The sequence below is a fragment of the Carcharhinus amblyrhynchos genome, chromosome 1, assembly GCF_965287045.1.
Source record: "Carcharhinus amblyrhynchos chromosome 1, sCarAmb.v2.hapA, whole genome shotgun sequence".
NCBI classification, from domain to species: Eukaryota; Metazoa; Chordata; class Chondrichthyes; order Carcharhiniformes; family Carcharhinidae; genus Carcharhinus; species Carcharhinus amblyrhynchos.
In genome coordinates, this window is record NC_137324.1 from 6,741,131 (window position 1) to 6,762,872 (window position 21,742).

Genomic DNA, 21,742 nt, shown 5'->3' on the forward strand with positions numbered 1-21,742 from the left:
CAAATCAATCTGTCAACCTAAGTGGAGTTCCTCATCCCTGGAACCATTCCCATGAATCTTTCCTGCACTCTCTCTCTCTCTAAAGCCTTCATATCTTTCCTAAAGTGTGGTGCCCAGGACTGTACACAATACTCCTGAACCAGCGCCTTGAGGGGTCTGGACAGGATAGATAGGGAGAAACTGGTGAAAGGATTGATAACAAGAGGGCACCAATTGAAAGTAATTAATAAAAGAAGCAAAAATGACATGAAGAAACAACAGAAGACGTGATGGCCAAGCAGTAATTATCACTAGACTATTAATCAAGAAACTCAGTTAATGTTCAAATCCCGCCACAGCGGGAATCTACTGATGACCACGAAGCCATTGTCGATTGTTGGAAAAACCCATCTGTTTCACTAATGTCCTTTAGGGAAGGAAATCTGCGGTCCTTACCTGGTCTGGCCTACATGTAACTCCTGAGCCTGGTCTGGCCTACATACGTCTTCAGAGCCACAACAATGTACTTGACTCTCACTGCCCTTCAAGGGCAACTACAGATGGGCAATAAATGCTGGCCCAGCCAGCGACACCCATGTCTCACGAATGAATGAGAAAAATTTCACACAGTGAGTGGTTAAGGTTTGGAATGCTGTACCTGTGAGTGTGGTACAGGCAGGTTCAATTGATGTATTAAGAAGGGAATTCTTACATAAGAACATAAGAAATAGGAGCAGGAGTAGGCCATCTAGCCCTTCGAGCCTGCCCCGCCATTCAATAAGATCGCGGCTGATCTGAAGTGGATCAGTTCCACTTTCCCGCTTTCTCCCCATAACCCTTAATTCCCCTGTCTATCAGAAACCTATCTACCCGTGACTTAAATATATTTAGCGAGGCAGCCTCCACCACTCCAACGGGCAGAGAATTTCAGAGATTCACCTCCCTTTGAGTGAAGAAGTTCCTCCTCAACTCCATTCTAAACTGTTCCCCCCCCCCCCCCGTTATTTTGAGACTGTGCCCTCAAGTCCTGTTACATTACATTAACATCTTACATTAATATTGCAATGTGACTGCAGCGCCTGTTCGGGTACACCGAGAGAGAATTTAGCACGGCCAATGCAACTAACCTGCATGTCTTTTGGACTGTGGGAGGAAACTGGAGGAAACCCACGCAGACACAGGGAGGACATGCAAACTCAGCACAGACAGTGACCCCTGGCTGGAATGGATCCTGGGTCCCTGATGCTGTGAGGCAGCAGCGCTAACCCACTATTTCTTATGTTCTTATGTTCTTATACTATGCCACCCCTCATTTGACTTATCTGGAAATGGAAGACTGTGGGGAGAAATGGCACTGTGTTCATGCGCAGAGCTAGTGCAGATACGATGGGCCGAGTGGCCTCCACCTTCAGCTGTTCCGATTGTGTGCAGAGGCTGAGAGAGCCGCAGTGTGGGATCAATAAATATGAGCCGGGGCGGTGCGCTTCATTCTGATGCCCCTCACATAGGGTGGGCCAGCCAGACACTCACTGCATTGGCGCAACTGATCCCAGGAGAATCAGGGGCAGGGACTGAGTGAACCGCCCAGTCAGAGAGATAGAGGAATCAAAGACAGAAGGAACAAACCACAGACAGAGGAAGGGAGTGAGAGAGAGAGAGAGAGGGATAAGCAGTGAAAAGTTAACGGAGCAGCCCTGTGCACTCCCAGCTCACTCCATCCCGGCTCACACTGAATCCCAGGAAAGATGCTGCGGGTGTTTGTCCTTCGGGCAGAGAATCTGCAGATCATTGAGGATGATATCAGCGACGCTTACTGCTCGGTGACCTGTCAAGGTAAGGAGCTGGGGACCCCCCTCCCAGCCTGTCCCACTGAGAGGTTCCGCCCAGCCTGAGAGAGGGGGAGAAGGAGAGAGAGAGAGAGCTCTCTAACCGTGTATTTATTAACTAATAGGCTCAGTATTCCTCAGGCTAAATATAGACTGGATTCGGTTACAGGGCAGGCGGCTGGGCCAACAATAAATAGAATCCTGGCTTAAAATTAATTGAACTCTTGTTGAGTTTCAGGCTGGTAACTTAAAGGCAGTAAAGGCAGAGTTTGCCTTTTCCAAACAGGTCTGGTAAATTTCTCTGTCAGTAACTCAAGCTTTGCTCTGGACCACTAATTATCCATTCCTTTGTGTTCTCTGACTTTATATAGATGTGTTTTTATGCGTGTGACTCTCTGTTAGTCTGTTACCTATCTCTGTATGAAAGCGTGTAACTCTATACAGATATGTCTCACTCAAGATGTATGTGTCTGTCCCTCTCTGCAGTCCGGGTTTTAACCCTGTCACACCTCACAGTGCCAAAGGACCTGCGTTCGATTCCCGGATTGAGTAACTGTGTGCAGTTCGTACATTCTCCCAGTATCTGTGTGGGTTTCCTCTGGGTGCTGCAGTTTTCCCCCCCACACTCCAAAAGATGTGCTGGTTAAGCACATTGGCCATGCTAAATTCTCCCTCAGTGTACCCGAACAGGCGCCAGAGTGAAACGACTAGGGTTTTTCACAGTAACTTCATTGCAGTGTTAATGCAAGCCTACTGATAAATAAACTTTTGAACTACGTATATCTCTCTCTGTCTGCAGTGAAGGTTTTACTCTGTCACAGCGCTGTAACAGTTCTTATCAAAGACAGCCCTGTCTCCCTCTGTCTTTCCCTCTGTCTCTGCAGTCGGAGTTTTACCCTGTCACAGGATTGTAACAATCCTTATCAAAGACAGTACTCTCTGTGTGGACTGTGCCAATGTCAGACACTCCCTCCTCGCCCTGGCTGCAGCTTATGACATGGCTGACCACACGGTCCTCCTCTAATGCCTCTCCTCCATTGTCCAGCTGGTTGGAACGGCACTCCTGCTGAAGTACAGACCGAACTGGCTTCCCCTTCCGTGCCTGCACGTCCTGGTGTCCCAATTTGGCCGCCTCCCACATGCTGCCCCTGGTGACATAGTGCAAAGTCACACACAGCGTTAGGGTCCACACTCACGCTGATGACATCCAGCACTGCCTCACCATCGCCTCTCTCCACCTCTGAGTTATCAGACTGCTTCCCCACGAAAAACAGGGAAGACTGAATTCTTCCCAATCTTCAATCCCAATCACAGGTTCCATTCTTTAGACACTGACTCCTTCCATCTCACAGGATTGTGACGGTGCAGGAGGAAGCCATTCGGCCCATCATGGCTGCCCTGCCTCTCCAAATGAAAATTATCATTTAGTCCCATGACTTGTGCACATTGTCTCTATTCAGTAAGCATCTAACATCCTCTCGAGTGCCTCGATTGAACCTACCTTCCCCACACTTCTAGGCAGTGCAGTCCAGACCCAAACCACTCCCTCACGTCACATTTGCTTCTTTTGCAAATCACTTCAAATCTGTGCCCTCACATTCTCGATCCTTTTACAAGCGGTAATACTAACTCCCTATTTATTCTGCACAGTCTCCTCATGACTGTGAACATCCCTATCAAATCTCTTAGCCTTAAAAGGTTTTTAAAGTTTATTTATCAGTGTCATGAGTAGGCTTACTTTAACACTGCAGTGAAGTTACTGTGAAAACTTGGCACCCAGGTTGATAAGGTTGTTAAGAAGGCATACGGTGTGTTGGCTTTTATTGGTAGAGGGATTGAATTTCGGAGCCGTGAGGTCATGTTGCAACTGCACAAAACTCTGGTGCGGCCGCACTTGGTGTATTGCGTACAGTTCTGTTCGCCGCATTATAAGAAAGATGTGGAAGCATTGGAAAGGGTGCAGAGGAGGTTTACCAGGATGTTGCCTGGTATGGTGGAGGCTGAGGGACTTGAGGTTATTTTCATTGGAGAGAAGAAGGTTAAGAGGTGACCTAATTGAGGCATACAAGATAATCAGAGGATTGGATAGGGTGGACAGTGAGAGCCTTTTTCCTCGGATGGTGATGGCTAACACGAGGGGACATAGCTTTAAATTAAGGGGTGGTAATTATAGGACGGATGTCAGAGGTAGGTTCTTTACTCAGAGGGTAATAAGGGCGTGGAATGCCCTGCCTGCAGCAGTTGTGGACTCGCCAACTTTAAGGGCATTCACATGGTCAGTGGATAGACATATGGATAACATTGGAATAGTTTAGGTTAGAGGGTCATTAGATTCGTTCCACTGGTCAGCGCAACATTTGAGGGCCGAAGGGCCTGTACTGCGCTGTAATGTTCTATGTTCTAAAATCCTCTAGTCGTGTACCCAGTTCGGGTATACTGAGGGAAAATTTAGCAAGGCCAATGCATTCAACCAGTAGGGCTGTGGGAGGAAACCGGAGCACCCGGAGAAAACCAACGCAGGCCACAGGGAGAACATGCAGATTCTGCACAGATAGTGACCCAAGCCAGGAATTGAACCCAGGTGCCAGGCACTATGTGCCACTGTGCCATCCACCTTCTTCTGTCCAAGGAGAACAGTCCCAACTTCTCCAATCTATCCTTATAACTGAAACTCCTCTGTAATAGAGAATTAATAAATAAAAAAAAACGTTATTTGTCATTTATATTAATGCTTTGGGTGACAATACAGGAGGCATGGTTAGTAAGTTTGGAGATGACACCAAGATTGGTGGCTTAGTAGACGTGAAGAAAGTTATCTCTGATTGCAACAGGATCTTGATCAATTGGACCAGTGGGCTGATGAATGACAGATGGAGTTTAATTTTGATAAATGCGAGATGATGCATTTTGGTAGCTTGAACCAGGGCAGGACTTACTCAGTTAATGGTAGGACACTGGGGAGAGTTGTAGAACATAGAGATCTAAGAGTACTGGCTCATGGCTTCTTAAAAGTGAGTCACAGGTAGACAGGATGGTGAAGAAGGCATTCAGCATGCTTTGTTCATCGGTCAGAACATTGAATAAAGGAGTTGGGACGTCTTGTTGAAGTTGTACAAGACATTGTTAAGGCCACACTTGGAATAGCGTGTACAGTTCTGGCCACTATTATAGAAAGAATATTAATCTAGAAAGAGTGCAGAAAAGATTTGCTGGGGTGCTATCGGGACTTAATGGTTTGAGTTAAAAGAAGAGGCTGGAAACACTGGGCCTTTTTTTCCCCTGGAGCATTGAAGGCTAAGGGGCAATCCTACAGAGATCTGTAAAATAATGAATGGCATAGATCAGCTAGATAGTCACATCTTTTCCCAAAGTCAGTGGGGTCTAAAATTAGAGGGCATAGGTTTAAAATGAGAGGGGAGAGATACAAAAGTGTCCAGAGGGGCAATTTTTTCACACAGAGGATGTGAGTGTCTGGAACGAGCTGCTAGAAGTAGTGGTAGTGGCGGGTACAATTTTGTTTTTTAAAACACATTTAGATAGTTACATGGGTAAGATGGGTATTGGGGGATATGGGCCAAACGCAGGCAATTGGGATTAGCTTAGTGGTAAAAACTGGGTGGCCTGGACAAGTTTAGGCGAAGGGCCCATTTCTATGCTGTAAACTTCTATGACCCTATGACTTCTCACTGCTGGAACCATTCTTAGAAACTTCTTCTGCACTCCCTCCAGTGCTTTTTTAGAAATATATTTAATTTATTTAGATATTACAAAACATAAACCTTATTGAAACTTCTACTGAAATTGATTGGGTAATGCAGAATCAAATACTTTCCTCTGTGTCCTGAGTTTGATACCTGCTTTGGCAGCCTTGGAGGAATATTTGAGCCCGAGTTAAGTGTTCAATCCCATACCTTTCCATTGCCCATTCATAAGAACATAAGAACATAAGAAATAGGAGCAGGAGTAGGCCATCTAGCCCTTCGAGCCTGCCCCGCCATTCAATAAGATCATGGCTGATCTGTCGTGTCTCAGTTCCACTTTCCCGCTTTCTCCCCATAACCCTTAATTCCCTTGTCTATCAAAAACCTATCAACCCACGTCTTAAATATATTTAGCGAGGTAGTCTCCACCACTTCAACGGGCAGGGAATTCCAGAGATTCACCACCCTTTGAGTGAAGAAGTTCCTCCTCAACTCTGATCTAAACTGCGCCACTCCCCGCCCCTTATCTTGAGGCTGTGCCCTCTAGTCCTGCTATCCTTTCTAAGTGGGAAGAATCTCCCTATCTCTACCCTATCCATCCCCTTCATTATCTTATACGTCTCTATAAGATCCCCCCTCATCCTTCTAAACTCCAACGAGTACAGACCCAGTCTATTTAGTCTCTCTTCATAGGCCAACCCCCTCATCTCCGGTATCAGCCTAGTGAACCTCCTCTGCACTCCCTCTAAGGCCAAAATATCCTTCCGCAAGTGCGGCGACCAAAACTGTGCACAGTACACCAGCTGCGGCCTCTCTAGTACATAGAACATAGAACATAGAACACTACAGCACAAACAGGCCCTTCGGCCCACTAGTTGCACCGATCACTTGTATACCTACTAAGGCATAGACCTATCTATAACCCCCAATCCCATTAGATCCCATATACTCATCCAGAAGTCTTTTAAAAGACCCCAGCGAGTTCGCCTCCACCACCACTGACGGCAGCCGATTCCATTCACTCACCAGCCTCTGAGTGAAAAACTTACCCCTAACATCTCCTCTGTACCTGCTCCCCAGCACCTTAAACCTGTGCCCTCTCGTAGCGACCATTTCAGCCCTGGGAAATAGCCTCCAAGAATCCATCCTATCTATTCCTCTCAACATCTTGTAAACCTCTATCAGGTCGCCTCTCAACCTTTGTCTCTCCAGAGTACCCTGTACAATTGCAGCAAGACCTCCCTGCTTTTATATTCTATCCCCCTCGCTATAAAGGCCAGCATTCCATTTGCCTTCGTGATCACCTGCTGCATATCAGCCTATTCCCTCCTTCCAGCTGTTGATCCATGGCTCTCGAGGTTACAGCACTTTAAGCACATCCAAGTACTTGTTCTGCCACCCTTTCAGGCAATGAGTTCCAGATGACCATCACCCCCGGGTCAATCCATTGTCCGAGGATCCGAGGACCAACCATCTTCAGCTGCTTCATCAATGACCGCCTTTCCATCATAATGTCAGAAGTGGGGATGTTTGCTAATGACTGCACAATGTCCAGCACCACTTGCGACTCCTCAGATATTGAAGCACTTCGTATCCAAATGCAGCAAGGCCCGGAAAATATCCGGAGGAAACCCACGCAGACATGGGGAGAACGTGCAAACTCCACACAGACAGTGACCCAAGCTAGGAATCAAACCCAGGTCCCTGGCGCTGTGAGGCAGCAGTGCCGCCCTCACATTTAGATAAATGTGACGTGATGTATTTTGGTAGATCAGAGTTAATGGTAGGGCAATGAGGAGAGTTATAGAGCAAAGAGATCTAGGAGTACAGGTTCATACCTTCTTCTAACTGGAGTCACAGGCGGACAGAGTAGTGAAGAAGGCATCGGCATGCTTGGTTTCATTGGTCAGAGCATTGAATATAGGAGTTGGGACGTCTTGTTGAATTTGTACAAGACATTAGTAAGACCATACTTGGAATACAGTATACCGTTCTGGCCACCCCATTATAGAAAGGCTAATTATTAAACTAGAAAGAGTACAGAAAAGGGCTGACACGTGGCGAATAACATTTGCACTACACAAGTGCCAGGCAATGACCATCTCCAACAAAAGAGGATCTAACCACTGCCCTGTGACATTCAATGGCATTACCATCACTGAACCCCACTACCAACATCCTGGGGGTTACCATTGGCTGGAGACTTAACGGAGGGATTGTCTTATGAGGAAAAGTTAAACAGGTTGGGACTCTACCCATTGGAATGTCAAAGAATGAGAGGTGATTTCATTGAAACATAAAGGACAGAGATTAGCCATATTAGCCCGCTCAGAAAGGACAGTAGGACTAGAGGGCACAGCCTCAAGATAAGGGGGGGGCAGTTTAGAACGGAGTTGAGGAGGAACTTCTTCACTCAAAGAGTGGTGAATCTCTGGAATTCTCTGCCCGTTGAAATGGTAGAGGCTGCCTCGCTAAATATATTTAAGACGTGGGTAGATAGGCAAGGGGATTGAGGGTTATGGGGAGAGGGCGGGAATGTGGAACTGATCCACTTCAGATCAGCCATGATCTTATTGAATGGCGGGGCAGGCTCAAAGGGCTAGATGGCCTACTCCTGCTCCTATTTCTTATGTTCTTATGTTCTTACTGTGGCTACCAGAGCAGGTAGAAGGCTAATAATCCTGCGGAGAGTAACTCACCTCCCAACTCCCAATGCATACCACTCTATCGCCCACCCACACTTTGGCAAATCGGATCACAAGGCTGTGCTACAGCTCCCGGCTTACAAACCAAAAACTGAAGCAGAAGAATCAGTTAAGGAAAGTTGTGCAATGTTGGTCTGAGGAATCGGATGATCCCCTACGGAGCTGCTTGGAGTCAGTGGACTGGTCATTATTTAAAAACTCTGCAACCAGCCTGAATGAGTACGCCACTACAGCAACTGACTTCATTAGTGAGTGTGTAGAAGACTGTGTGCCAAAGAAGCAAATCCGTGTGTTCCCAAAAGGAAACCATGGATGAACAGGGATATCCTTTGCTTGCTGAAGTCCAGGTCTGAGGTTTTCAAGTCAGGCTATCCTGACCTATATAAGAAAGCCTGATCCGATCTAAGGAGATCCATCAAAGATGCCAAATGACTGCTGTGATAGTGGAGTCGGACACTTTAGGAACTTTCAAGTGGTTATTGGATAGGCACATGGAGCACATCAGAATGATAGGGAGTGGGATAGCTTGATCTTGGGTTCGGACAAAGCTCGGCACAACATCGAGGGCCGAAGGGCCTGCACTGTGCTGTACTGTTCTATGTTCTATGTGCTAAGACAGTACTAGACAAAGCCAGAGTCTCAGGCTTGCCACTCGGGGCTCCCGCTGACTATGGGAAGGCCTGCAAGACTTAACAAGCTACAAGATGAAGTCATGTAAAATCGTCGGCTCCAAGGCACCCCTCCCTGATGAGCTCAGTGCATTCTACACCCGCTTTGAGCAAGAGGTCAGCGAGAGCATGCCCTCCACCCTGGAAGCCATCGATGAACCTGTATCTGAGGTTATCATTACAGATGGCAGGTCAACCCACGGAAAGTGACTGGCCCGGATGGGGTACCCGGACGAGCACTCAGATCCTGTGAGGATCAGCTGGTGGGGGATTTGTAGACATCTTCAACCTCTATTTACAGCAATCTGAGGTCCCTATCTGCTTCAAGAAGACGACAATCATCCGAGTACCAAAGAAAAGCCAAGCAGCGTGCCTTAATGACTATCGACCGGTGGCTCTGACATCCATCATTGTGAAACGCTTTGAAATGTTAATCATGGTACGAGTCAATTCCACCCTCCTGGACTGCCTGGATTCACTACAGTTTGCCTCCCACCGTAACAGGTCCACAGCAGACGCCATCTCCCTGGCCCTGCACTCAATCCTGGAACACCTAGGGAATAAAGACACCTATGTCAGACTTCTATTTATTGACCACAGCTCAGCCTTCAACACTATTATTCCCATGAAACTCATCTCCAAACTCCATGGCCTGGGCCTCGGCACCTCCTTCTGCCATAGGATCCTAGACTTCCTAACTCACAGACCACTATCAGTAAGGATAGGCAACAACACCTCCTCCACGATCATCCACAACACTGGTGCCCCACAAGGCTGTGTTCTCAGCCCCCTACTATACTCCTTATACACCTATGACTGTGTGGCCAAATTCCCCTCCATTTCGACTTTCAAGTTTGCTGATGACACCATGGAATGAGTCAGATTTCAAATAATGACAAAACAGAGTACAGGAATGAGATAGAGAATCTGGCGAACTGGTGCAGCAACAATAATCTCTCCCTCAATGTCAACAAAACGACAGAGATTGTCATCGAATTCAGGAAGTGTAAAGGAGAACATGCCCCTGTCTACATCAATGGGAGCAAAGTAGAAATGGTCGAGAGCTTCAAGTTTTTAGATGTTCGGATCGCTAATAACCTGTCCTGGTCCCCCCACCGTGCTGACACTATAGTTAAGAAAGCCCACCGATGCCTCTACTTTCTGAGCAACTTTTACAGATGCTCCATAGAAAGCATTCTTTCTGGTTGTATCACAGCTTGGTATGGGCTCCTGCTCTGCTCAAGACTGCAAGAAACTACAAAAGGTCGTGAATGTAGCCCAATCCATCGTGCAAACCAGCCTCCCATCCCTTGACTCTGTCTACATTTCCCGCTGCATCAGCAAAGCAGCCAGCATAATTAAGGACCCCACGCACATTGGACATTCTCTCTTCCACCTTTTTCTATCGGGAAAAAGATACAAAAGTCTGAGGTCACGTACCAACCAACTCAAGAACAGCTTCTTCCCTGCTGCTGTTAGACTTTTGAATGGACCTACCTTGCATTAAGTTGATCTTTCTCTAAAACCTAGGTATAAGTGTAACACTCTCTGCACTGTCTTGTTTCCTTCTCTATGAATGGTATGCTTTGTCTGTATAGTGCACAAGAAACAAGACTTTTCACAGTATACTAACACATGTGACAATAATCAATCAAAGAACAAAGAACAACACAGCGCAGGAAACAGGCCCTTCGGCCCGACAAGCCCACGCCACCCATTTTAACACTCAGTGAGAGCCTCATTCCAATCCTCCTTCTACCTACGACTTTTGTCTACATCTCGTGGACTCCACAATAAAGGGGTGCAAATTTAGAGAATTATATGTGCGCCAGATTAAGGGAGATCCAATTCAGGGGCAATTTATTAAAACCAATCAGCTTAAAAGCACATTTTTGGGGTGTGGGAGGAAACCGGAGCACCCGGAGAAAACCCACGCGAGCATGGGGAGAATGTGCAAACTCCCACAGTCACTGACCCAAGCCGGAGATCCGACCCGGATCCCTGTATCTGCACAGCAAACAGTGATAGTCACTGAGCTGTCGTGTTGCCCGTCAGATGGTCCAGTTTAAGCGTACACTAACGGACGTGAAGCACTAGGCAACTCTTGCACAACCCACCGTGTGTATGCCCCTTGTTGGCCAACAAGGCAGACAAATCAAATTAAATCAATTTAAATCAAATCTTCCACCATCTACGAGGCACAAGTCAGGAGTGTGATGGAATACTCTCCACTTGCCTGGATGGCTGCAGCTCCAACAACACTCAAGGAGCTTGAGACCATCCAGGGCAAAGCAACCCGTTTGATTGCTACCCCTTCCACAACATTGACTCCCTTCACCACTGGTGAATAGCGGCAGTTGTATGTATCAGCTACACGATACATGGCAGGAACTCACCAAGGTTCCTTAGACAGCACCTTCCAAACCACTACCATCTCAAAGGACAAAAGCAGAAGACACCTAGGAACACCATCACCTAGAATTACCCCTCCAGGTTACTCACCATCCTGACTTGGAAATATATTGCTATTCCTTCATTGTCACTAGTATACAGTGAAAAGTATTGTTTCTTTGCGTACTATACAGACAAAGCATAAAGCATACCAGACATAGAGCAGGAAAGGAGAGGGTGAAGAATGCAGTGTTACAGTCATAGCTTGGATATAGAGCTTAAGGTCAGCTTAATGCACGGTAGGATGAAAGCAAATTATTGCGGATGCTGGAATCTGAAACCAAAAGAGAAAATGCTGGAAAATCTCAGCAGGTCTGGCAGCATCTGTAAGGAGAGAAAAGAGCTGACATTTCAAGTCCTGATGACCCTTTGTCAAAGCTAAAAGGCATAGAAGGTGGGGGATATTTATACTGTAGAGGGAGGGAATGAAAGATGAGTCACAGCCACAAAACCAAAGGGAAAAGCTACTAGTGGCAGTCCGTAGAGAGAATAGAGGGTTTGAACAGCCTAACAGGCAGAGAAGCTGAAATCAGAGGGTAAACTGTGACAGCTGAAGATGTGGTGGGGACGGGGGGAGATGGGTGTGACAGAGGTAAAATTGGGAAAGGGGAAGCAAAGGACGAGAAAAGGGGGAGAAAATATGGGGAAAGAGTGGAGGAGGAGAAAGAACATAGAACATAGAACACTACAGCACAAACAGGCCCTTCGGCCCACGAGTTGCGCCGATCACATCAACACCTACCAATCCATAGACCTATCTATAACCCCCAATCCCATTAGATCCCATATACTCATCCAGAAGTCTTTTAAAAGACCCCAGCGAGTTCGCCTCCACCACCACCGATGGCAGCCGATTCCATTCACTCACCACCCTCTGAGTGAAAAACTTACCCCTAACATCTCCTCTGTACTTGCTTCCCTGCACCTTAAATCCATGTCCTCTTGTAGCAACTATTTCAGCCCTGGGAAATAGCCTCTGAGAATCCACCCTATCCATTCCTCTCAACATCTTATAAACCTCTATCAGGTCACCTCTCAACCTTCGTCTCTCCAGGGAGAAGAGTCCCAGCTCCCTCAACCTATCTTCATAAGGCATGCCTCCCAATCCAGGCAACATCCTTGTAAATCTCCTCTGCACCTTCTCAATAGCTTCCACATCCTTCCTGTAGTGAGGTGACCAGAACTGCGCACAGTACTCCAAGTGGGGCCTGACAAGGGTCTTATAAAGTTGCAGCATTACCTCCTGACACCTAAACTCAATCCCTCGATTAATGAAGGCCGGTACACCATACGCCTTCTTGACCACATCCTGCACCTGCAAGGCCGATTTAAGAGTCCTATGGACCCGGACCCCAAGATCCCTCTGCTCTTCAATGCAGCTAAGACTCCTACCCTTGATATTGCATTCCTTCATCCCATTGGTCCTGCCAAAATGGACCATTACACAAGAAACATAGAAGATAGGAGCAGGAGGAGGCCATTTGGCCCTTCAAGCCTGTTCTGCCATTACGATCATGGCTGATCGTCCAACTTTCTCCCCATAGCCTTTAATCCCATTGCCCCAAGTGTTATGTCCAGCTGCCTCTTGAATACATTCAATGTTTTGGTTTTGACTACTTCCTGTGGTAATGAATTCCACAGGCTCACCATTCTTTGGGTGAAGAAATGTCTCCTCATCTTTATCCTAAATGGTTTACCCTGTACCCCCAGACCTGGTTCAGGTCCCTGGTTCTGGACTTGCCCCCACCATCGGGAACATCCTCCCTGCATCTACCTTGTCTAGTCCTGTTAGAATTTTATAAGTCTCTATGAGATCCCCCCTCCCTCATTCATCTGAACTCCAGCGAAAACAATCCTAACCTAATCAATCTCTCCTCATACATCAGTTCCACCATCCCCGGAATCAGGAAAGATAATAAAGAAATAAAAGGGAGAGAACAGTTAAAAATGAAACAGAATGTCAACAAAGGGACCGAGGTGGAGTAGAGCAAATCTTCCGAAGTTGTTGAATTTGATGTTAAGACAGGAAGGAAGTAAAGTACGTAGCCGGAAGATGAGCTGCTGTTCCTCCAGTTTGCGTTGAGCTTCACTGGAACATTACAGCAGGTCAAGGACAGACATGTGGCCATGGGAACAAGATCGTGGGTTAAAATGGCAAGCAACCGGAATGTCAGGGTCCTGCTGCACACAGACTGAAGGTGCTCAGCAAAGTGACCACCCAGTCTACGCTTGGTCTCTCTGATATAGAGGAGACCACACTGGGGGCAGCCAATGTAATAGACCAAATTGGAAGAGGTAGAAGTGAAATGCTGTTTAATGAGTTAAGTAGCGTTTCGCTTGCGCCTCTTTCAATTTTCCCTTCCCTGGGAAAAAGCCTATGTGCGTTTGTCCTATTTATGCCCCTCATGAGTTTACACATCTCAATTAGGGCACCCCTCATTCTCCTATGTTCCAAGGAATAAAGTCCTACCCTGGCCAATCTCTCCCTGTGGCTCAGGCCTACTCGTCCTGCTAACATCCCCGTAAATCTTCTTTGCACTCTTTTCAATCAAAAGTATTCCTTCCCTACGATTGCCTATTTCTATCACTGTAACATCAGCCTTCATTATCCCTGTGTCTTATCTCATCCGCTGCTGTAACTCTCTCGCATGTCTTTGTCACCTTGAGATTTGACTTTTACAATGTGCTCCTGGCTGCTCTCCTGTTCAATCCTCCAGATCCTTGATCCAAAACCCAAATCTCTGCTTCCAGTGTCTTCACTCTCAGCGAGTCCCATTCCCCTTCTCCCTCTGTGCTCACTAACCTACACTGGCTCCCAGTCAAGCAACATCTTAATCTCATAACTCTGATTCTTGCTTTCAAATCCTTTCATGGCCTCACTCTCTCCTATCCCTGCAAACTCCTCCAGCCCTAAGGCCCTCTGAAATATCTGCTGTCTTCGAATCCTGGCCTCCTGTGAAATCCCAGTCAGAATCACTGTACCATCAGTGGCCACGTCTTTGGTTCCCCAAGATCAGGAATTCCCTCCTTAAACCTCTCTCTCTCTTGCTTTTCTCCTTTAAGACATTTCTTTAATTCTTGGCCGGTGTTCTCCGGCCATTCATGCCCTGCTGTCACTGCAAGTGAGACAGAGAATTTGGCGCTCAGCCAAGTGTTCATTCTCTGCCGCAGGACTGGAAAATCCTGGAGTGATAAACCAGAAAATTCCGCCCCACCTCTTTGGCCAAGATTTTGGTCACCTGACCAAATGTCTCAAGATGGTGCAGGAACAAGGTGGCTTCTTGTGAGCTGTTCCCAGCATACCTTCTAATGCCATCTTTTATACTCACTCTGCGCTCTCAAAATTGGACTCTAACTTTTTTTACCTTATTGATAACTGGAACACGATATTCTGCACCCTCTCCTTTCCTTCTCTGTGAACGGTATGCTTTGTCTGTATAGCGCTCAAGAAATAATACTTTTCACTGTATGCTAATGCATGTGACAGTAATATATCGAATCAAAATCACATTTTGTTTTTTTAACGTTCTTGTGAAGCATCTTGGGATTTCATCCAAGGCGCTAATACATAAATAGAAGTTGTTGTTGAATGAGAAAGAGGCATTGCGGTAAAAGATCAGTCAGGTTATCGGTGAGTGGTGAAGTAGGCATTGCTACTCCTATTTCTCATTCTTATATTCTCTGTGTCTGTAACTATATCTGTCTCTCCCTTTCGATATGTAATTATCTCTCTCCCTCTCTCCTTGGGTATGTCTCTCTCTCTCACTCTCTCCCTTTCTCTATCTTACTGTGTTTCTCTTTCTCCCCGTATGTTGAAAGTTCTCTTCTTTCTTTGAAACATTGAAATGTAGCAACTTGAAGCAGGAAGAGGCCATTTGGCCCTTTGGGTCTGCTCCGCCATTCAGCTTGATCATAGCTGGTCATCAAATTCAATATCCTGATCCCCTGCTCCCCCCCATCCCTCCCTCCCTCCCTCCCTCCCTCATATCCTCGAGATGGTCAGAACATTGAATACAGGAGTTGGGACGTCTTGTTGAAGTTGTACAAGGCATTGGTAAAGCCACACTTGGAATACTGTGCACAGTTCTGGTCACCCTATTATAGAAAGGATATTATTAAACTAGAAAGAGTGCAGAAAAGATTTACTAAGATGCTGCCGGGACTTGATGGATTGAGTTATCAGGAGAGGCTGCATAGACTGAGACTTTTTTCTTTGGAGCGTAGGAGGCTGAGGGGTGATCTTATAGAGATCTATAAAATGATGAGGGGCACAGATCAGTTAGATAGTCAATATCTTTTCCCAAAGGTAGGGGAGTCTAAAACTAGAGGGCATAGGTTTAAGGTGAGAGGGGAGAGATACAGAAGGGTCCAGAGGGTGGTGAGTGTCTGGAACAAGCTGCTGGAGGTCGTAGTAGAGGCAGGTACAATTTTGTCTTTTAAAAAGCATTTAGACAGTTAAATGGGTAAGATGTTATCGAGGGATGTGGGCCAAATGCGGACAACTGGGCCTAGCTTAGGGGTTCAAAAAAATGGGCAGCATGGACAAGTTGGGCTGAAGGGCCTTTTTCCATGTTGTAAACTTCCATTTCCCTTGATCCCTTTAGCCCCAAGAGCCAAATCTAATTCCTTCTTAAAATCACAAAACATTTTGGCCTCAACTACTTTCTGTGGAGGTGAATTCCACACATTCAGCACCCTCTGGGTGACGACATTTCTCCTCACCTCAGTTCTAAAAGGTTTAGCCCTTATCCTCAAACTTGTACTTATAATCAGTGCAATTATATATCTCTCCCTCTGTTAGTAATTATCTGTCTCTCACTCTCTGTAGCTCTAGGTTGTCCTGTGTATCTGTCTTTCTCTCTCTCTCTCTCACATCTGTGGAATAGTCCAGCTGGAAGGGGAAGCACAGTTAATCTTGACATGAAACAGCAGCTGCCCTGAACAAGTCCTAACACGTGACCACAGTCTTTGATGTCTTTGCACTCACTGGAACATTAACCGTTAACTGACAGTCAGCAGTTCTCATTCACGGCCCTTCTGAGACTGCAGATGTAAAGGCAACAGCAGTGCCATGCTCAATATAGAGACAGTAACTGATAGATGTATGAGACTGTCAGTGCATTTCAGAATGTCACCAACTCCAAAGTTATTTATTCCCATAGCTCTGTATCAATCCCAAACTAATCCCATTGCCCCACTCTCTCCCCATAGCCCTGTATCAATCCCAAACTAATCCCATTGCCCCACTCTCTCCCCATAGCCCTGTATCAATCCCAAACTAATCCCATTGCCCCACTCTCTCCCCATAGCCCTGTATCAATCCCAAACTAATCCCATTGCCCCACTCTCTCCCCATAGCCCTGTATCAATCCTAAACTAATCCCACTGCCCCACTCTCTCCCCATAGCCCTGTATCAACCCCAAACTAATCCCAGTGCCCCACTCTCTCCCCATAGCCCTGTATCAATCCCAAACTAATCCCACTGCACCACTTTCTCCCTATAGCCCTGTATCAACCCCAAACTAATCCCAGTGCCCCACTCTCTCCCCATAGCCGTGTATCAATCTCAAACTAGTCCCGCTGCTCCACTCTCTCTCCATAGCCAAGTATCAATCCCAAACTAGTCCCATTGTCCCACTCTCTCCCCATAGCTCTATATCAATCCCAAACTAATCACATTGCCCCAGCCCTGTATCAATGCCAAACTTTGATTTGATTTGATTTATTATTGTCACATGTATTAACACACAGTGAACAGCATTGTTTCTTGAACGCTATACAGACAAAACATACCATTCATAGAGAAGGAAATGAAAGAGTACAGAATGTAGTGTCAACAGTCATAATTAAGATGTAGAAAAAGATCAACTTAATGCAAGGGAAGTCCATTCACAAGTCTGACAGCTGTTCTTGAGTCAGCTGGTATGTGATTTCAGACTTCTGTATTCTTCGCAGAAAGTGGAAGAGAGAATGTCCGGGGTACGTGGGTTCCTTAATTATGCTGGCTGCTTTGCCAAGGCAGTGGGAAGTGTGGACAGAGTCGTGGATGGGAGGCTGGTTTGTGTGATGGATTGGGCTACATTCACGACCCTTTGTAGTTCCTTGTGGTCTTGGGCAGAGCAGGAGCCACATACCAAACTGTGATACAACCAGAAAGAATGTTTTCTATTGTGCATCTGTAAAAATTGGTGAGAGTCATAGCTGACATGCCACAGTTCCTTAGTCTTCTGAGAAAACTAATCTCACTGCCCCACTCTCTCCCCGTAGCTCTGTATCAACTCCAAACTAATCCCATTGCCCCAGTCTTTCCCCATAGCACCATATCATTGTGCCAAAGTGCATAGATATTCTATCTAAAATACAGTGACTGGGATTATTACACAGAACATTCGCTGAGGTTTAACCAGTGACCTATAAAGGTTTGGATAACTTCCTTTTATTTTACTCTTGTGTCGTTAATTATAAATCAGGGTTGTTTTGACAGTGTTATCAATTTGACCACACAGTTTCAGGGATTTGTTTAACTGATCCCCTCAGGGCCGTTGCCCCGTTGTGAAAAATCCGAGTATTTTGTTAATTCCAAGGCAATTTTTTTCCTTCCAAATTGCATTACTCCATACTTTCTGTGTTTAATTTCATACGCCATGTGACCAGACTGTCCTAAGTCAGTTACAATCTTCCACATGCTTCATTACATTTTTAGGCTTTGAATCATCTATTAACCCATGTTCTCCCAAGCTGTAATTAGCCTGGTATGTGCGAAAATACAAGTTAGGAGCTGGAGTAGGCCTCGAGCCTGCTTCAACCTTCAGTAACACCAAATATGGTCTGACTGTAACCTCACATTCCTATCTACTCCCAGTAAGTTCTCGCCCCAATGTTAATCAAGAATCTATCTTGCTCTCTCCTAACGTTATCCAGAGGCTTTTTCTTCCTTTTGAGGAAGAGAGTTCCAGAGACTCACCACCCTCTGAGGGAAAACATTTCTCCTCATCCCTGTCTGGAATGAGTGACTCCTGACTCTAGATTCTCCCACAAATGGAAACATAGGACGGGATTTTACAGCCTCACTCATCCCAAATCTGTAAAACCCCCCCCACCCAAGGTTAACGGGCCTTCCCATGCTCTGTCCCACGGCTGCCATGATTCCTGTGGCAGGTGGGACAGCAAAATCACCAGCCAGGGTCTCCACATCCACCTCCCTCAGGATCTTAAAAGTTTCAATCAAGTTGCCTCTTACTCTTCTAAACTCTAGTGGACACCTCGCAAACCTTTCCTCACAAGACAACCCGCCCATTCCTGGTTAGTCTGGGAAACCTTCTCTCAACTGCTTTGAACACATTTAGAACTTTCCTTCGATAAAGAAATCAACACTGCACACAGTATTCGCGATGTGGTCTCACCAATGCCCAGTTCTACTTTTGCAGTCAATTCCTGTAGGAATAAACAATAACATTCTATTTGCTTTCTGAGTTACTTAATAATCATAGAATCTCTACAGTGCAGAAGGAGGCTATTCAGCCCATTGAATCTGCACCGACCGCAATCCCACCCCCCCTATCCCTGTAACCCCATGCTAGTTCTCCTAAGGGGCAATTTAACATGGCCAATCCACCTAATCCACACACCTTTGGACAGTGGGAGGAGACTGGAGGATCCAGAGGAAACCAAGCAGAATATAGACATAGAACATAGAACAGTACAGGCCCTTCAGCCCTCGATGTTGTGCCGAGCTATGTCTGAACCTAAGATCAAGCTATCCCACTCTCTATCAGACATGGGGAGAACTTGCCAACTCCACACAGACAGTAAGTCTGCAGATGACATCAAGATTGTTGGCATAGCGGACAGTGAAGAAAGTTATCCCCGATTGCAGTGGGATCTCTATTACTCTATTACCCAAACTGTGAATTGAACCTGGGTCCCTGGCGCTGTGAGGTAGCAGTACTAACCACTGTGCCACCATGCCATCCACTATTACTATTTATATCACTGAGGCTAGCTTTACAATTCCAGATTCATTAATTAAATATAAATTCCATCCATTGCTGTGCTAATGCAGTGGTATTGTCACTGGACTAGTAATCCAGAGAGCCAGGGTAATGGTCTGGGGACCCGGATTCGAATCCCACCATGGAAGACAGTGACATTTGAGTTCAGTAGAAACAGGTATGGAACTACTGGATGGCCATGAGATCATTATCGATTGTCATTCACTAATGTCCCTTCAGGGAAGGAAATCTGCCGTCCTTACCCGGCCAGGCCTACATGTGACTCCAGACCCACAGCAATGTGGTTGACAATGTGGGCAGCATGGATGGCACAGTGGTTAGCTGCCTCACAGTGCCAGGGACCCGGATTCGATTCCGGCCTCGGGTTACTGTCTGTGCAGAGACTGCATGTTCTCCCCGTGTCTTCATGGGTTTCCTCCGGGTGCTCCGGTTTCCCCCCACAGTCCGAAGATGTGCGGGTTAGGTTGATTGGCCATGCTAAGAAATTGCCCCTCAGTGTCCAGCGATGCGTAGGTTAGAGGAATTAGTGGGTATAATATGTAGGGATATGGGGGTAGGGCCTGGGTGGGATTGAGTTCGGTGCAGACTCGATGGGCTGAAGGGCCTCTTTCTGCACCGTAGGGTTTCTATGATTCTATGTGCGGATTAGGTTGATTGGCCATGCCAAATTGACCCTTAGCGTCAAGTGGGTTAGGAAGGTAAATACATGGGGGTACAGGGATAGGGCCAAGGTGCGATTGTTGTCAGTGGGCCAAATGGCCTCCTTCTGCACTGTAGGGATTCTACGACTCTGAAATGGCCTTGCAAACCACACAATTAGAGATGGGCGATAAATGGTGGTCCGGCTAGCAAAACCCCACGTCCTATGAGTGAGTAAGAAGAATATTTCATTGGGACTACTTGCATCCAGGAAAATCACAGCCTGCGTTGCTGTGATCTGGAATATTCCGCCTGAAGGAAGCAGATCCAAAAGGAAATTCCGACAGAGAATGTGAGGTGGGGGGGGTTTGGGATTATTTACAGGGTTTTGGGGAAGGTAGTCTCCCTTTCAAGGCAGTTTTACAAAGTTGAGAGTTCAAGTGCAGTTCTATCCAGTTAACGACCTTGTACAAAAGCTGTAATTATGGAGCCATTCATAACAGTTAATGACAGGCTGAATCTCGTCAGTTTATTTTCTTTAAGTGGTTTGTTTTCCGTCTGGCTGTTCGTTGCTATGATGGCAGCGTAGCAACAAGGAGAGGCCACTCAACCCCAAAGCCGAAATTTTACTTGCCCCGAGGTTTGTAAGATGGCGCCCGAGGCCAGTGGAGATTGCAGTTCCGCTCGCCTCGGGCTGGGCAACCCGGTGCAATCAATGATACTCGTACCAGGAGTCTGTTCCCCTCCCAGTTAGATTCCAGCTGATTTTATACTTAATCCACTGTGCAGCCTTTGATCCGAAACGTTAACCAGATTAGCCCATTAAAAACCCCTCAATCTCAATTTGGATGTGGTTAGCTGACTCTCAGTCGCAGCGGTTTGTTTTGGCGTGGGGGAGGAGGGAGGGGTGGTGGGGGGGGGGGGGGGGGGGGGGGGGCAGAGAAAGTTCCAGATTTCCACCCCCTCACCCCCCTCACCAACTTTGTGCGAGGAAATGTTCCCCCAGAGGGCCTGCCGCCAATTTCAAGGTTCTGTCCCCCCCAACACCCGCCCGCCACCTCTTGTTCTGGGGGATTCCCATCCTCCCCCCCCCACCCCACCAGAGAAATCTCTCGATCTACCTTATTGAGTCCTTTAATCATCTCAAACATCTTTAATTAGATCACCGATTAACCTTTATCTTCTAAGATGCAGGCCCGTTCAGTTTAACCCTTCGAGTTCCGGTACCATTTTGACGAACACCAGCTGACTTGACCATCTCGACACGGAGAAGATGGAAGAGGGTGGGGGTGCTTCTCCCGGCCCACTGCGCTGCTCTAGACTGGAAAACATCGGCAAAGTCCATTTGGCGGACCCTCCGCTTGGCCCCATGGCCCCCTGTGCGTCTCCGGACCCCGGATTTCCGGTGGGAGTTGGCGCACAACTAATTTAAATATGCTAATCGTCATTCAAGCTCATTAGTGGGCCCGGTTCTGAAGTCTCTGGGCCCTCTAGCCTCTCCCACCCTCATCAGGGGCGTTTCACTCCAGCGGGGTTCACAACAGTTCAGAGAACATAGAACACTACAGCACAAACAGGCCCTTCAGCCCACAAGTTGCGCCGATCATAGAACATAGAACATTACATAGAACATAGAACATTACAGCGCAGAACAGGCCCTTCGGCCCACGATTTTGCGCAGACCAGTTAAAAAGCAATGACCCTCTAACCTAAACCAAACCCTTTCCATCCATAAACCTATCCACGGATCTCTTAAACGC

At 46.7% G+C, this 21,742-nt stretch overlaps 1 protein-coding gene across 2 annotated transcripts in view; it reads left to right on the forward strand.

Annotated features, from left to right (window-relative positions):
• The first annotated feature begins 1,504 nt into the window (after positions 1-1,504).
• Positions 1,505-21,742, forward strand: part of dysf (dysferlin, limb girdle muscular dystrophy 2B (autosomal recessive)) — a 284,564-nt gene continuing 264,326 nt past the window's right edge. For both annotated transcript variants that reach the window (XM_080191726.1, XM_080191963.1), the window contains exon 1: positions 1,505-1,812. In XM_080191726.1, coding sequence (XP_080047852.1) covers positions 1,725-1,812 — 88 coding nt within the window. In that variant the 5' untranslated portion in view covers positions 1,505-1,724. The remainder of the gene's footprint in view (positions 1,813-21,742) is intronic.